The sequence below is a fragment of the Dichomitus squalens genome, assembly GCF_000275845.1.
Source record: "Dichomitus squalens LYAD-421 SS1 unplaced genomic scaffold DICSQscaffold_7, whole genome shotgun sequence".
In the NCBI taxonomy this organism is placed as follows: domain Eukaryota; kingdom Fungi; phylum Basidiomycota; class Agaricomycetes; order Polyporales; family Polyporaceae; genus Dichomitus; species Dichomitus squalens.
The window spans coordinates 496,874-508,789 of NW_006766889.1; the positions used below are offsets into that span (position 1 = coordinate 496,874).

Below are 11,916 nucleotides of genomic sequence, written 5' to 3' on the forward strand. Positions count from 1 at the left end.
CTTCGGCTTTAGCTGCCCATCATGGAATCCCCCAATCGCTTCCCCCGGTTCCTCGAACAACCAAGTTTGCATCATCAGTATCTTCTCCAGCGCTCTCGCAACCAGTCGCTTCGAGCTCGACTCCAGATTTCGACTATTACAATCTCGTGTGCTCCAACTACTTGAACATGCTGTCTAACAAGCCCGAGGAGACGCAATCTGCCCCTGAGCGGGCGAACCAAATGTCCGACCTTTCTGCCGACCCAGAGACCGTCCAGGCGATCATGGACGCCATCCAAGGTATGCACCCGGAAATTTTGCTCGGAGCTACCGGCATTTACACTTGTCGTGCAGCGTCGCCCGAGTTTCAGATGGCGAACGACTTCAGCGAGTTCCTGACGTCGCCGATGGAGGACTCCCCCTTCGAGGAGTTCCTTACCACCCCTGCGCTCGGGTCTTCCGACATGTCTGCCGAGCTACTCACGAGCCCGGCAATATTCGATGCCGATACTTTCCCCGATATGGGGGAGGCTCCTCTCTTTGGAGGCACCGGCTTCGACCTTGGAGCCTTCGACAAGCCTCACACGGTCTCACCTCCAGCTCTCTCTCAGCCCGCGTTGCCCTTCGACGGCATGTACACGATGCCCTCGCCAATGACGCCTGCGCTCGACCCTACATCCCTCCAACCATCCCCTCGTTCCAATCTCCTCCCCACGCCTGGGACGCCAGCTCGTCGTCCTCGCAAGTCCCTGCCCACCGGGACGCGGCGGAACATCACTCCCGAGTCGCTAGTACCTCTCGACGCCCCCATCCAACAGCGCAAGTATGTCACGCCGTCGGCGACTTCACGCAAGGAGGTCCCTACAGCGTGGCTCAAGAAGAAGCGGGCCCGGTCGCAAGCGTTCGGCGAAGAGGATGAGCTTCAGGAGGAAGTGTCGCTCGACCCGAACGATGTGGATGCAATCGAAGCCAAGCGTCGTCAAAACACCCTCGCGGCTCGTCGGAGCCGGAAGCGCAAGCTGGAGTACCAGCGAGAGCTGGAGACGGCTGTCGAGCGCGAGAGAGAGGAGAAGGAGATGTGGAGGCAGCGGGCGATGCTCTACCAGGCGTTGCTAGAGAGTCACGGACATGAGTTGCCGTCGTTCGATGCTGCATGATCACTTCGCTCGCTCCAACTCCATTCGCTTTGACGCTGTTTGAGTATACCTTATGCGATATGTTTCCTTATCTCTCCCATCGTAGTCTCTCTCAACCAATGCCGCATCATTTTTTCGTGGCCTTCGCTACTCTGTTTCTGTTTCCCCCCATTCCTCAACCATTTGCTCGCAGAGTAGCGTCGCAACCCCCAAGTCCCCATGTGCCTCTTTCGTTGTCCATAGTCGCCAAAATCATCGCTAATGTTGAGTCGGTGCAATTAGTTTCCGACCTCCCACTGACTCCATCGTACACCTGTTCCCTCGCGTACTGTCTTGTCCAGTAGTCGTTTCCGTCGTAGTAATCGACGCAGTGGACCAATGTGAATGTTGTATACTTCGAACGTCTTTCGTGTGAGCTTGGGCGAACAACATGTTAGCCGTTCATGAATTGTGTGCAAGGTAATCACACTTGTTATGCAAGTACCGAAGGTACATATAAACACAGCCTCGTCATGTCAAAGACTCCGAGCCCGAGAACCTGCTCGCCTAACGGTCCGCATGCGGCAGCGCGGCGGCACTACACCCTTCTTGATTCTTGACGACTACGACAGCACCCACTCGACGCCCTCATCGGACACACCTCTCTTTTATTACCCCAGTACCCGTACGACGGCGTTGGCATCCCAATCCTCCTCAGAATCTTCTTCCGTGAGCGTCGGCAACGGCTCAGAAAACTCTCAGTCCTCTAGCAAGGCGACCCGTCGACGGTCTGCGAAAAGCATAAGCGACATGTTCTCCCCGCGGAGTAGCAACTATGAAAGGCTCGAGGGCGGCATGGGGCCCAGCAAGAGCGGGGGCGGGCGGAGGTTTGCGTGGAAGAAGTTCGCGATCGGGGCGGTGGTGTTGATTGGGCTCGTGTATTTCTTTGGGCCGAGGAAGGAGGACCTGGATGACTACGTGCCTTGTGAGTCGTTGCTCTATTTCTTGTCCGCTATCGCCGTCCCATTTGCTACTTTGGTTGGATGCGAAGACTGAAGTGGATGGTCGAATGTAGCGATCATGAAGCCGGACGCGCGGCCAGCTGAGGACGCCATCTACCCTCCCGCACCCGGCCCCACCACAAAACACACAGGCCAGGACTATCCAGCTACCCAGATCCCCCACGACAACGACGTCTCGACCGCGCCCGAAACCCGCCCGACGGACCCGGCAAGCGACGGCGACCTGACGAAGACGCACTACTGCACGCAGCCGTACAAGGCGGGCGTGCCCCTCGTCCAGTTCGCGCTCATGATCGACGCGGGCTCGACCGGCTCGCGCATCCACATCTACAAGTTCAACAACTGCGGGCCGTCGCCCGGGTACGAGTACGAGGTGTTCAAGCAGCGCCAGCCGGGGCTGTCGTCGTACCGCGGGGACCCCGAGGCGGCGGCTAAGAGCCTCGACGAGCTGCTCGAGGAGGCGCTGCGCGTCGTGCCCGAGTCCCTCCGCCACTGCACGCCTATCGAGGTGAAGGCGACCGCGGGGCTGCGCAGGCTCGGGACGCAGGAGGCCGCGGACATCCTCGCGGCGGTGCGGCGGCGGCTCGAGACGGCGTACCCGTTCAGCCTCGCCGGCGAGCACGCGGTCGAGATCATGGAGGGCCGGGACGAGGGCGTGTACGCGTGGCTGACGGCGAACTACCTGCTCAAGACGCTCTCCGCGGAGGCGAAGGCGGAGCAGCGGCAGCCGTACGCGGTGCTCGACCTCGGCGGGGCTTCGACGCAGATCGTGTTCCAGCCGACGCTGGACATGGCGAAGCCGGACGCGTCGCTCGAGGAGGGCGAGCACAAGTACGAGCTCAAGTACGACGGCGCGACGCGCGTGCTCTACCAGCACTCGTACCTCGGATACGGGCTCATGACCGCGCGGCAGAGCGTGCACCGGCTCGTGGAGTTCATGAACGGGCTGCGTGGGGCGAGCCACGGGAAGGATGCGTTCGTGGCGAACCCGTGCTTGGCGAAGGGCACGCAGAGGCTGGTGGAGATCGACGACCAGCGGATGGGCGAGAAGTTCAACGTGACGATGATGGGCCAGGACGTCGGTGACTTCGAGTCGTGCAACCGGGTGGTCGAGTTGGTGATGGCCAAGGACGCGTACGTTTCCCTCTGTTGACTCTGGACTGAATGCGCTTGTGTGTGCTGACGTCTTTTCTTCTGTCATTAGTGTCTGCAATGTCAAGCCGTGCTCGTTCAACGGCGTGTACCAGCCCTCGCTCCTCGAGACCTTCCCTCACGGCAAGATCCTCCTGCTCTCATACTTCTACGACCGCCTCAATCCCTTCCTCGCCGCGAAAGTGAACGCGCCCAAGCAGCCCGTCCACATCTCCACCTACGCGGATCTCGCCAAGACCGTCTGCGAGGGCCCGGCGGCGTGGAAGGAGCTCTGGGGCGCGGACAAGGACCTCATGGACGAGCTGGAGGGCCGGCCCGAGTGGTGCCTCGACCTGACGTTCATGCACGCGCTCCTCCGGCTGGGCTACGAGTTCAACGCGGATCGCGAGGTCGAGCTCGGGAAGCAAATCGACGGCACGGAGCTGGGATGGTGCTTGGGCGCGACGATCAAGATGATCACCGGTGCGGAGCTCAAGTGCAATGTCTGAGATGAGACATGGGGGGAGTCCTGTATCGGTGCTGTTGAGTTGTATTGAGTCATACCCTAGAGTGCATAGATGTAATGTTGTGTAATGAATAGGTCTGGATATACTGGTGATCGTGGGGCCACGGACTGCCGAGTATTGATGAGGTCAAGCCAAGCAAATACTATAGTTATCAACACCTGTGTCAGGCCAACACAGGCCTATCTCGACTATAGGTCGAGTAAGACGGTAGGTCGTCGTCTACTCCTCCAAGTCCTCCGGACAACATCCCTACGTGCCCCTGAACCTTCCAATCGTTTCCCTCCTTCCATTCAAAATCCCAGCCAGCACCGAAGTTCACCTCCAGCTCAGCCTCTCCGGGACCTGTAATTCCGATAGCCGCGTACACGTCGTATTGCTCACACGGCATGAAGACACCCGTGAACGCAGTACCCAGGGAGCGACCGTTATGCGTCCAGAAAATCTCTCCGGCGGCGAACCTATAGCCCATGCCGATGACATCGCCCGCGTTGATGGCAAACTCCCCTGCGTACTGTCGACCTCCGTCCGGGTCCTCGAAGAATTTGGAGCAGTCGTCCGTGTGGAAGCCTGCGCTGAGGCGGTTCCATCCTGGCATGCGCCACCCAGGATAAGGACGACAGGCCACTCCTGTTGAAAAAAATTGTGCATGAGCGATCACTCTCCATGGAGATGCAGCATAGCAAGTATGAAACTCGGAGGTACCACTCACCTACGGCGATGCTCCCCGGCTGTGGAGGTACGCGAATCATCTTCACCTCGTAGTACACGCCCTCTTTCCCGCGCGTATCGTACAAGCCCGCCAGGATGGGGAGGGTGCTGAAAATACACGAATCCGGACAGCGGTAGTCCGAGGTGACCCGCACGACGCCGGATCTGGGTTTCTCGCCACCATTGTCGATTCTCCCGCGAAAGCGCGGCCCTTCCGCCGCGGTGGGCACTTCGAGCCCCCATGCGCCACAGCCCAGCGCGCGGATGCGCTCGATCGACTCGGAAGAGAGGAGGCGAGAGGGCTGCGGGGGGTGGGTCCGGCAGAAAGTCTCTGCCGCTCGATAGTCTTGCTCGGGGGCATCGGAGTGGACTCCTAGGGGGCGAACTTCTTCGGCGCAGGGTTCCCACTCGGGAGGGGCGTCGGACGGAGGGCTGTGCGCCCGGCCTTTGCCTTTGGAATGAGAGGATGAGTGGAATGCCGCCTTCAACCAGGACATGCTAATGGGATCGATGGAAAGCTGGAGCCTGCAAGTGTCTCCCGATTACTTGGAATGTATGTGGCCTTCCAAGCCTGATGAGATCCAGGACGTGCGATCAGTGTCCTCGAGAGTATCAGTATGCCTTGATGCGAAGGAAATGCGGGGCTGGCGCGAACGTACCTGCGTGGTATATCAGAGAGAGTTAATGTAGGAAGGCAGATGTGTGGCGTAGCCAAGGCAGTACAGTGTGTGGCGGTGGTCACGGCTATGTACAATTGCTCATTTAGGGCCCGGCAACCTCACGTCGCCGCGCCTACATACTGACTGCGTTTAACAAGTCACGGCAGTAGCTCAGACCGGCTATTCGTTGCATAGCTTAGATGCGGTCCCCTGGATATAGTGTTGCCTTCGTAGTTGGGGCCCTAGTAAGCTCGCTGCGGCCCCGCTCGATACTATGGACGAGTCATGGCTATAAGCCCCGAACGCCCAATAGGAGAAAAGCTGGCAGTCCACTCATACCTACAGCAAGGGCACAAACAAGTAGTCACTTGCCTGATGCGCGTAAGTTACAGTATTTCGGGCTTTGCGTCCGGGACGATGATGATGCAAGGCTGCGAGTGAACAGCTCTCAGCGCCTTTCCGGGCTGAGGTGGAAGCCTCCTGCAATCAGGAGAGATTTGTAGATTATATGAAAACGATATACGTTACAATGAAGTGTTCATTAATGTTCATCGGGAGATCTTTCGAAGGAGGGTGAAAGAGACGGGACGTAGTACCTACACTCGTTAGCCTGACGATACTCAGTCGTCAGGGCAGGTAGACGGCCCGTAACATCCGAAGCTAACCGAGCATAGGAAAAAACCCTTACAGGGCGAAACCCACTCCGGCTATCACGGAGTGCACGAAAGTCTTGAAGCATACTGCAGGTAGACGATCCACCCCTCCACAGCCCTGATTCGCAGGTTCTGCATAGGATAGCCAAGATTCACACCGAAAATTTCTGAAGACGGTCGCAACGTTGATTGTTAGAGCAATTGCTCCAAGGCTCCTCCGGATACGCCTAACATGTTATTCTGCCCCAACTGCGCAAATCTCCTCGTCATTTCCGCAGAAACGGGTTACAACAAATGGGCGTGCAACACCTGTGCATATGAATTCCCAATCACGAAGCAGGTGAGTCCCTGGGCGATCCCTGCCATGGCTAAGTCTTGACATGTCGAGTGCGCAGATGACCTCGAGGACGAAGCTGAAACGGAAAGAGGTCGACGATGTTCTTGGGGGAGAAGACCAATGGAAACATGCCGACTCTACTAACGGTAATCCTATGACTCATCATCTCCAGCAATAACCTGCTGATTCACTACGGTACTCCCTATGTAGCTACATGCCCAAAGTGCGACAACGGCCGTGCATATTTCTATCAGCTGCAAATCAGGTCGGCGGACGAACCCATGACAACCTGTACGTGTGCTGTCGTGCTGCGATGTCACAGTTCGTTGACAGAATATGTTGTTGTCAGTCTACCGGTATGTCTGGCGACGTACTCAGGCAGCATTGACATTGACCGCAATGCAGCTGTACAGCATGCGGAAACAACTGGCGAGAAAACTAGACGTTATTGTTCACCACCCGCGTGCTGTCTCATTTATCTTCTCGCATGACCTACGTGTATTACATTTCACCTGCAACAGCGTCTCGTTGGAAGTATATCATTACATGGGCCGACTACTGTCTGCTCCGCTCCCAATAGTAGATCAACCTCGATCTGACACGGAGACAAGCAACGGTCAATTCGGGTCGCAGCCCTGGCATGGATGTTACAGGCTTTGCAGCTTGTCCAAGAAGATCGCCCACTCCAAGACAGTCACCCCCCGTCTCAATGCTTCCTCTTTGACCTCTCTGTCTCTTGTCCCCTCTCCCAGCCTGGCGATGGCACGCAGATGGTCGACGCGCTTGATCCCCAAATCGTACAAGATCGGGGCGATGTGCAGCAGCGAAGGGTCGCAGGACGATAGAATAACCTCCACCGAGGACGTCGACGTCACTCGCTGTGTGCTTGCTTCCTCGTGCGACCGGTCATTTTGATTTCTGCCTTTCGTGGGACCAGGACTGGACGAGCTTGCCTGGCTATCGGTGAGGGGTGGGGTCTGCGGGTAGGACATCATATACTGCGACGTTGTGAGCTATCACAATATACGCGTACACAGGTGGATCATACACACCTCGCTCCTCTCCAGCGACTTCCGATGGGCGTGACGACGCAACGACGGGGATGGCGGAGAATGCATTCTGCTCAGTGTCGGGCTGGTCGGTGTCATGACATCCCTCGCCTGCGAGATGGGGGAGAACAGCTCCTTGGGCATCCCGCCCGTCGTCGCTTGCTTATACGAGACCATGTACTGACCGCGATCGTTAGCTCAACCGCGCAAGCGATGCGTCAATCGCATTCTCACCTCGCTGCGCTCGTACGTCGCCCTCCCTGATTTTCCACCCTCGATGCCCCGTACGCTTCCATTCCTCATCCCGCTTCCCTCCATGCTCTCCGCATACCTCGGTCGCTCGCTCACAACTCTCCTAAGCCTTGTGTCCGCCACCGAGTTCGCTCCGCTCGACGGCACCCTCCGGTGTCCGCGCGATCTGGCATTCCCATGGATATCCGCTCCGTCGTCTTCCCCGTTGCGTGTCCCGCCAGCACTGTTCGCAGCGACGCGCTCGCGCCAAAGGGAGATCGTGCGCACGGGCGAGTCCTCGATAATCCGCTGCTCGACGAGCTCTATCCGGCCCTTCTTACCCGAAACCTCTCGCGCGTTCTCCGGCGGGGGCACCGGCGACAGCGGCAGCTGCAGCTGCTGTGGGTTCGCGAGACTCCGCCGGCCGCCGCCCACTTTCGACGAGCCGCGGCCGCTCTCGCTCAAGCTGACGCTCCTATTGAGGCCGCCGCGGTGCTCGTTCTGATCTTGAATTTGGTCGTGATTCTGGCTCTGGCTCTGCTGGTGGAGCCGTTCCTGGTACTGGTGGTACTGCCGCTCCTGCGCGCGCGCGGCGTTCTCCATCTGGCCCGCGAGCATCCGCTCCATCTCCGTCACGTAGTTCCGGTACCCGCTGACGCTCTCGTCGCGATCGTACTCGGTGTGTCCGTCGCCATTGCCACCACCGTCGCCGTCGGGATCGTCCGCATGCCACTCCGTCGGGACCTCGGTGGTGTATGCGTCGAAGTTGTCGTCGAGCGGGATGCTCGTGGGTGCAGCGGACGGCGAAGAGCGCGTGCGGTCGCGATGGTGGTCGCGGTGCAGGTGGCTCGTGCGGCGCGCGGGCCCGCCGATCCCGGATTGGGAGCCAGAGAACAGGGTGCTTGAGTCAAAATTACCGCGAGAGCGCGTGCGCGGGAGGCGGTGCGACGAATGGGAGTAGTACGCCTCGCTGGCGATATCGGAGAGATACATCCTGTTCGCCTTGTGATTCGCCTTGAGAGGTCGGCCAAAGGGAATTGAGATCCTAGATGGGGGGTCGAGGCAAAGCGTTCAAGTGTGGTGGAGAGATGAAGACAAAGACAATCTGAGTGGGGGCGACTGGAGCAGGATTGAACGTGTGCGTCCGCGCCGCGCGAGATGGGGATGGGCCGTATACATATCCCTATCACCCACCGACACGCGCATGCAGCGTGTTTATGGTCCGCCACGTGAGACTCGGAGGTCTAGGGGCCTCCCTTCCTGATCGTGCACAGTCCTCGCCCCTCTACTCGCAGAAGGCCTGTGCCTTCTCACCGATGAGCGTGCGCCCGCCCGTTGGCTCTCTCATGGTTCTGATCACTGGCGACACCCTTTGAGACAAGCGATGCCCGAGACTCGCATGCCAGGCAGACAGGTGCGGCCCAGGGACGAGGTCGCCCGATCGGCATGCGCACTGCGCTCCCATTAGAAGGGCTCGGGGGCATGGGCATGGACACGACATTACGTCTCGAGTTCTTGAGGGGCGTGAGAGGCTGCACGAGAAGGTACGCTACGCCTGCATCGTCGCTCGCTTCTCGCGCGCTATCCCGCACTTCTGTGGCCGGCCTAACTGCGCGGTGTTGTCATCGATGCGCAATTGGCTGGGCTGCTGTCATCGGGCGAGCGGTTGGCTGGGGTGCTTGTGGGATGGCCCCGCGGATCTAATAGATTGGCTTGCGAGACGGGGTTCACGAGATCCAGATTCCGGTCCGTGCGAGGATGCAGAGGCTCTGTCGCGCGCGTAGATACAGATCCTGTCTTGACATCTGAGCTCGAGAGGATTTGTGATCAGCTCGTGGTCCAAGGCTGGAAGTGCCCTGTGGCTCCTTCCTTAGTGCGGGACTTACTTGGGTGGTCACCAGTCAACTGTAGTCGTCATCGCGAATAGGGGGCAATCTGCTCACCGTTCACCGCATAGCGCAGGGGGAAGGAGGTCAAGATGGCATGGAAGATCAGGACCCGTGACGGTGGACGTTAGGGATCTCCTGACGGGTTGAGATGCCGGTGCTGCTAGTGGATGTCGGGGGTGGGCGGACGTAATTTCCTAGCGACGAATGCCTTTCCTGGCGTATACATTCACACACGCCACTGTACATGGTGACTCAAACTCCCTCTCCGTTATCCATAGTGACCAGCGTTCACGACATACACGGCTTGCATACAAGCTTCGACCTGCCAAACGGATGATCCATGTATGCGGGAGGGGGACTGTTGAGTATTTGACTGTTGGCGGCGATATCGGGGTCGCAGTCGCAGTCGTCTAGCCCAGGTGGAGTCATGAGAGAGGAGCGACTAGAGAATGTTGACTCGTCGAAGTTGAGCAGCCCTGGTGTCGAAGGAGGCGAGTATGAGTCCAAATTGACGGAGTCGCCGGGAGCCGAGGAAGAGCGATGCGAGTCAGGGAACCTGAGACTGGTCCTACGCGTTTGGTCCAAGGCAAACTTGATCTTGTGGTCAAGAGGATAGCTCGGAGTTTCGTTGTATTTGGGTCCGTTTGAACAGTAAATTTCGCATAGAGTGGATGCAGAAGAGGCATTGGCTGTAAGCGACGCTTGTGTTACAGCCGCGCAAATGGACAACAAGGTGCAAGCTGCTACCTACCTTCATGTTGAGAATTGCATGGAAAGTTTCGCTCCAGGTCTTCAGGAACTACAATGCGGCGTCGCCGCCATGTAGTCATGCTTCCGCGAAGGTATTTGTACAGACGTATAGTCAGATTGATGCCCCACACAATGTAGAGTATGAAAGCTATAGCGCCAACTAGATACAAACGACATGTTGAGCCCTAGAGAGGGGAAGTTTGCGAAGGGAACATACTGATTGCCGCAAGATCCGCTGGGCAAAACCTGAAATAAGGCGAGATGGGCCGACATTCCGCATGGGCAAGCAATGGCTGTGCCTGAACGTCCCTTCGGTTGTAGGTCGACATGTCCGAGGCCAGGCCAAGAGGAGAGGCTGTCACACGAGTCGGTCGACTCGGAGACGCAGTTGGTGGTGTGGTTCGCATATATGTGCGACGTGTATTGGCTGACGGTTGTGGCTGACCATGCGGTGACATGAGCAGTATACATATATCCCGTCCACTGCTATTAGTAGGTGGATAACCTGAGCCCGGTCATTTTACTGGGGTGCCGCCCACACGAACGCCATCTTCCATAGGGCTGCAAGAAAGAGCACACATAGCGTGCCGTTAGGTCATTGGAACAATGCGAGCCAAAGGACAAGGTGCGGGGGACTCGGGAGTATTAAGCGGAGGGCGCAGCTGGACGAGAACGGAACGGAGACTCTTAGCGCCGGAAGTCCCGAAGGCGCGTCAACAAGAGTGCGTGCACAGCCACAGGCGCGTCCTCCCCGCGTCAGTCACGTGCAGACCGCGTCCAGAGTATATATACTGCCGACGCGAGTTGTTGAATGCTAACGGCCACCCTCCTCTCGACCACCACCATCCGCTTAAGTTCACCGCACACTACTCCTCCCTCAATCACTTCCCCGTACATCCTCCGAACGACATTCTAGCAATGGCCCGTACCAAGCAGACCGCTCGCAAGTCCACTGGTGGTAAGGCTCCTCGTAAGCAGCTCGCAGCCAAGGCTGCTCGTAAGACTGCCCCTGTACGTCTTACCCTTGCCTAGAATCTCCACGACTCGATCCTTACTCTCAATTGCGCTCAGGCGGCCACTGGTGGTGTCAAGAAGCCTCATCGTTTCCGGCCGGGTACTGTCGCACTCCGTGAAATTCGTCGCTACCAGAAGTCGACGGAGCTCCTCATCCGCAAGCTGCCCTTCCAGCGACTTGTCCGCGAGATTGCCCAGGACTTCAAGGTGAGTCATCGCCCCACTGTGTCTCCGACGGTAGTGATGGCCTTGTCAGGTGCTAACCGCATCTCCACTCCCTCTTTAGACCGACCTGCGCTTCCAATCTTCCGCTGTTATGGCTCTTCAGGAGGCCGCTGAGGCCTACCTTGTCTCCCTCTTTGAGGACACTAACCTCGCTGCGATCCACGCCAAGCGTGTTACGATGTACGTGCTCTTTGTTCCTGGGGACAGTGGCGAGTTGAGGGATGCTCACTCTTCGTCTCCCAGCCAACCCAAGGATCTCGCGCTCGCGCGTCGTCTCCGCGGGGAGCGCACCTGAAGCATCCGCTCAGGGACTGTTTCCGGGCTTAGGCGTGGCTATGTCGCTTGTTGTATGACTACATATCGACCCTTTCCTATTTTGTATCTCTTCTCTCGAACATGCCTATATGCTACATATCGTCTACTGTACGTGATTGGACAATGAAGCATTTTCCCGCCGGATGTCTATCGTGTGATTTGTTTGTCATCATTTCGCTCCTCGATCTATGATAATGTTGGCGTTGAGTATGCAGTGCCGAATAAGGTTCTATTGTGCCCAGTGGATCTCGTGCTGAGTATCCTATGATAGATGACATAACACGAGGCCGTAACGACGTGCAATGATCATCG

At 57.9% G+C, this 11,916-nt stretch overlaps 5 protein-coding genes across 5 annotated transcripts; 4 read left to right on the forward strand and 1 right to left on the reverse strand.

Annotated features, from left to right (window-relative positions):
• Positions 1 to 221: 221 nt before the first annotated feature.
• DICSQDRAFT_56023 (uncharacterized protein) lies at positions 222 to 1,136 on the forward strand (the record flags this gene model as incomplete). Its single annotated transcript, XM_007363778.1, has 2 exons — positions 222 to 279; positions 334 to 1,136. 2 exons carry the CDS (start codon positions 222 to 224, stop codon positions 1,134 to 1,136), a joined length of 861 nt encoding a protein of 286 aa, XP_007363840.1.
• A 549-nt stretch (positions 1,137 to 1,685) lies between these two features.
• DICSQDRAFT_134727 (uncharacterized protein) lies at positions 1,686 to 5,078 on the forward strand. Its single transcript, XM_007363779.1, has 4 exons — positions 1,686 to 2,079; positions 2,170 to 3,250; positions 3,321 to 4,403; positions 4,486 to 5,078. The coding sequence occupies exons 1-3, from the start codon at positions 1,950 to 1,952 to the stop codon at positions 3,754 to 3,756; spliced, it is 1,647 nt and encodes a 548-aa protein (XP_007363841.1). The 5' UTR covers positions 1,686 to 1,949; the 3' UTR covers positions 3,757 to 4,403; positions 4,486 to 5,078.
• Positions 5,079 to 5,877: 799 nt separating this feature from the next.
• Positions 5,878 to 6,652, forward strand: DICSQDRAFT_102442 (uncharacterized protein). The gene is made up of 5 exons (XM_007363780.1): positions 5,878 to 6,134; positions 6,190 to 6,277; positions 6,342 to 6,422; positions 6,481 to 6,487; positions 6,537 to 6,652. The coding sequence occupies exons 1-5, from the start codon at positions 6,027 to 6,029 to the stop codon at positions 6,571 to 6,573; spliced, it is 321 nt and encodes a 106-aa protein (XP_007363842.1). The 5' UTR covers positions 5,878 to 6,026; the 3' UTR covers positions 6,574 to 6,652.
• A 126-nt stretch (positions 6,653 to 6,778) lies between these two features.
• DICSQDRAFT_179290 (uncharacterized protein) lies at positions 6,779 to 8,525 on the reverse strand (the record flags this gene model as incomplete). The annotated part of the gene is made up of 3 exons (XM_007363781.1): positions 7,415 to 8,525; positions 7,184 to 7,360; positions 6,779 to 7,129 (listed from the first exon to the last, which is right to left on the reverse strand). The coding sequence occupies exons 1-3, from the start codon at positions 8,402 to 8,404 to the stop codon at positions 6,779 to 6,781; spliced, it is 1,518 nt and encodes a 505-aa protein (XP_007363843.1). The 5' UTR covers positions 8,405 to 8,525.
• A 2,443-nt stretch (positions 8,526 to 10,968) lies between these two features.
• Positions 10,969 to 11,584, forward strand: DICSQDRAFT_56267 (histone-fold-containing protein; the record flags this gene model as incomplete). Its single annotated transcript, XM_007363782.1, has 4 exons — positions 10,969 to 11,061; positions 11,122 to 11,271; positions 11,351 to 11,469; positions 11,533 to 11,584. The coding sequence occupies 4 exons, from the start codon at positions 10,969 to 10,971 to the stop codon at positions 11,582 to 11,584; spliced, it is 414 nt and encodes a 137-aa protein (XP_007363844.1).
• Between the last annotated feature and the right edge of the window lie 332 nt (positions 11,585 to 11,916).

Excerpts from the sequence above, each read along its gene's own strand:
- DICSQDRAFT_134727 (XM_007363779.1), top strand. The coding sequence starts at position 1,950 with ATGGGGCCCAGCAAGAGCGGGGGCGGGCGGAGGTTTGCGTGGAAGAAG. Across the intron at positions 2,080-2,169 it reads CCTGGATGACTACGTGCCTT|CGATCATGAAGCCGGACGCG; the intron begins GTGAGTCGTTGC and ends GGTCGAATGTAG. Across the intron at positions 3,251-3,320 it reads TTGGTGATGGCCAAGGACGC|TGTCTGCAATGTCAAGCCGT; the intron begins GTACGTTTCCCT and ends TTCTGTCATTAG.
- DICSQDRAFT_102442 (XM_007363780.1), top strand. The coding sequence starts at position 6,027 with ATGTTATTCTGCCCCAACTGCGCAAATCTCCTCGTCATTTCCGCAGAA. Across the intron at positions 6,135-6,189 it reads AATTCCCAATCACGAAGCAG|ATGACCTCGAGGACGAAGCT; the intron begins GTGAGTCCCTGG and ends TCGAGTGCGCAG. Across the intron at positions 6,278-6,341 it reads ACATGCCGACTCTACTAACG|CTACATGCCCAAAGTGCGAC; the intron begins GTAATCCTATGA and ends CTCCCTATGTAG.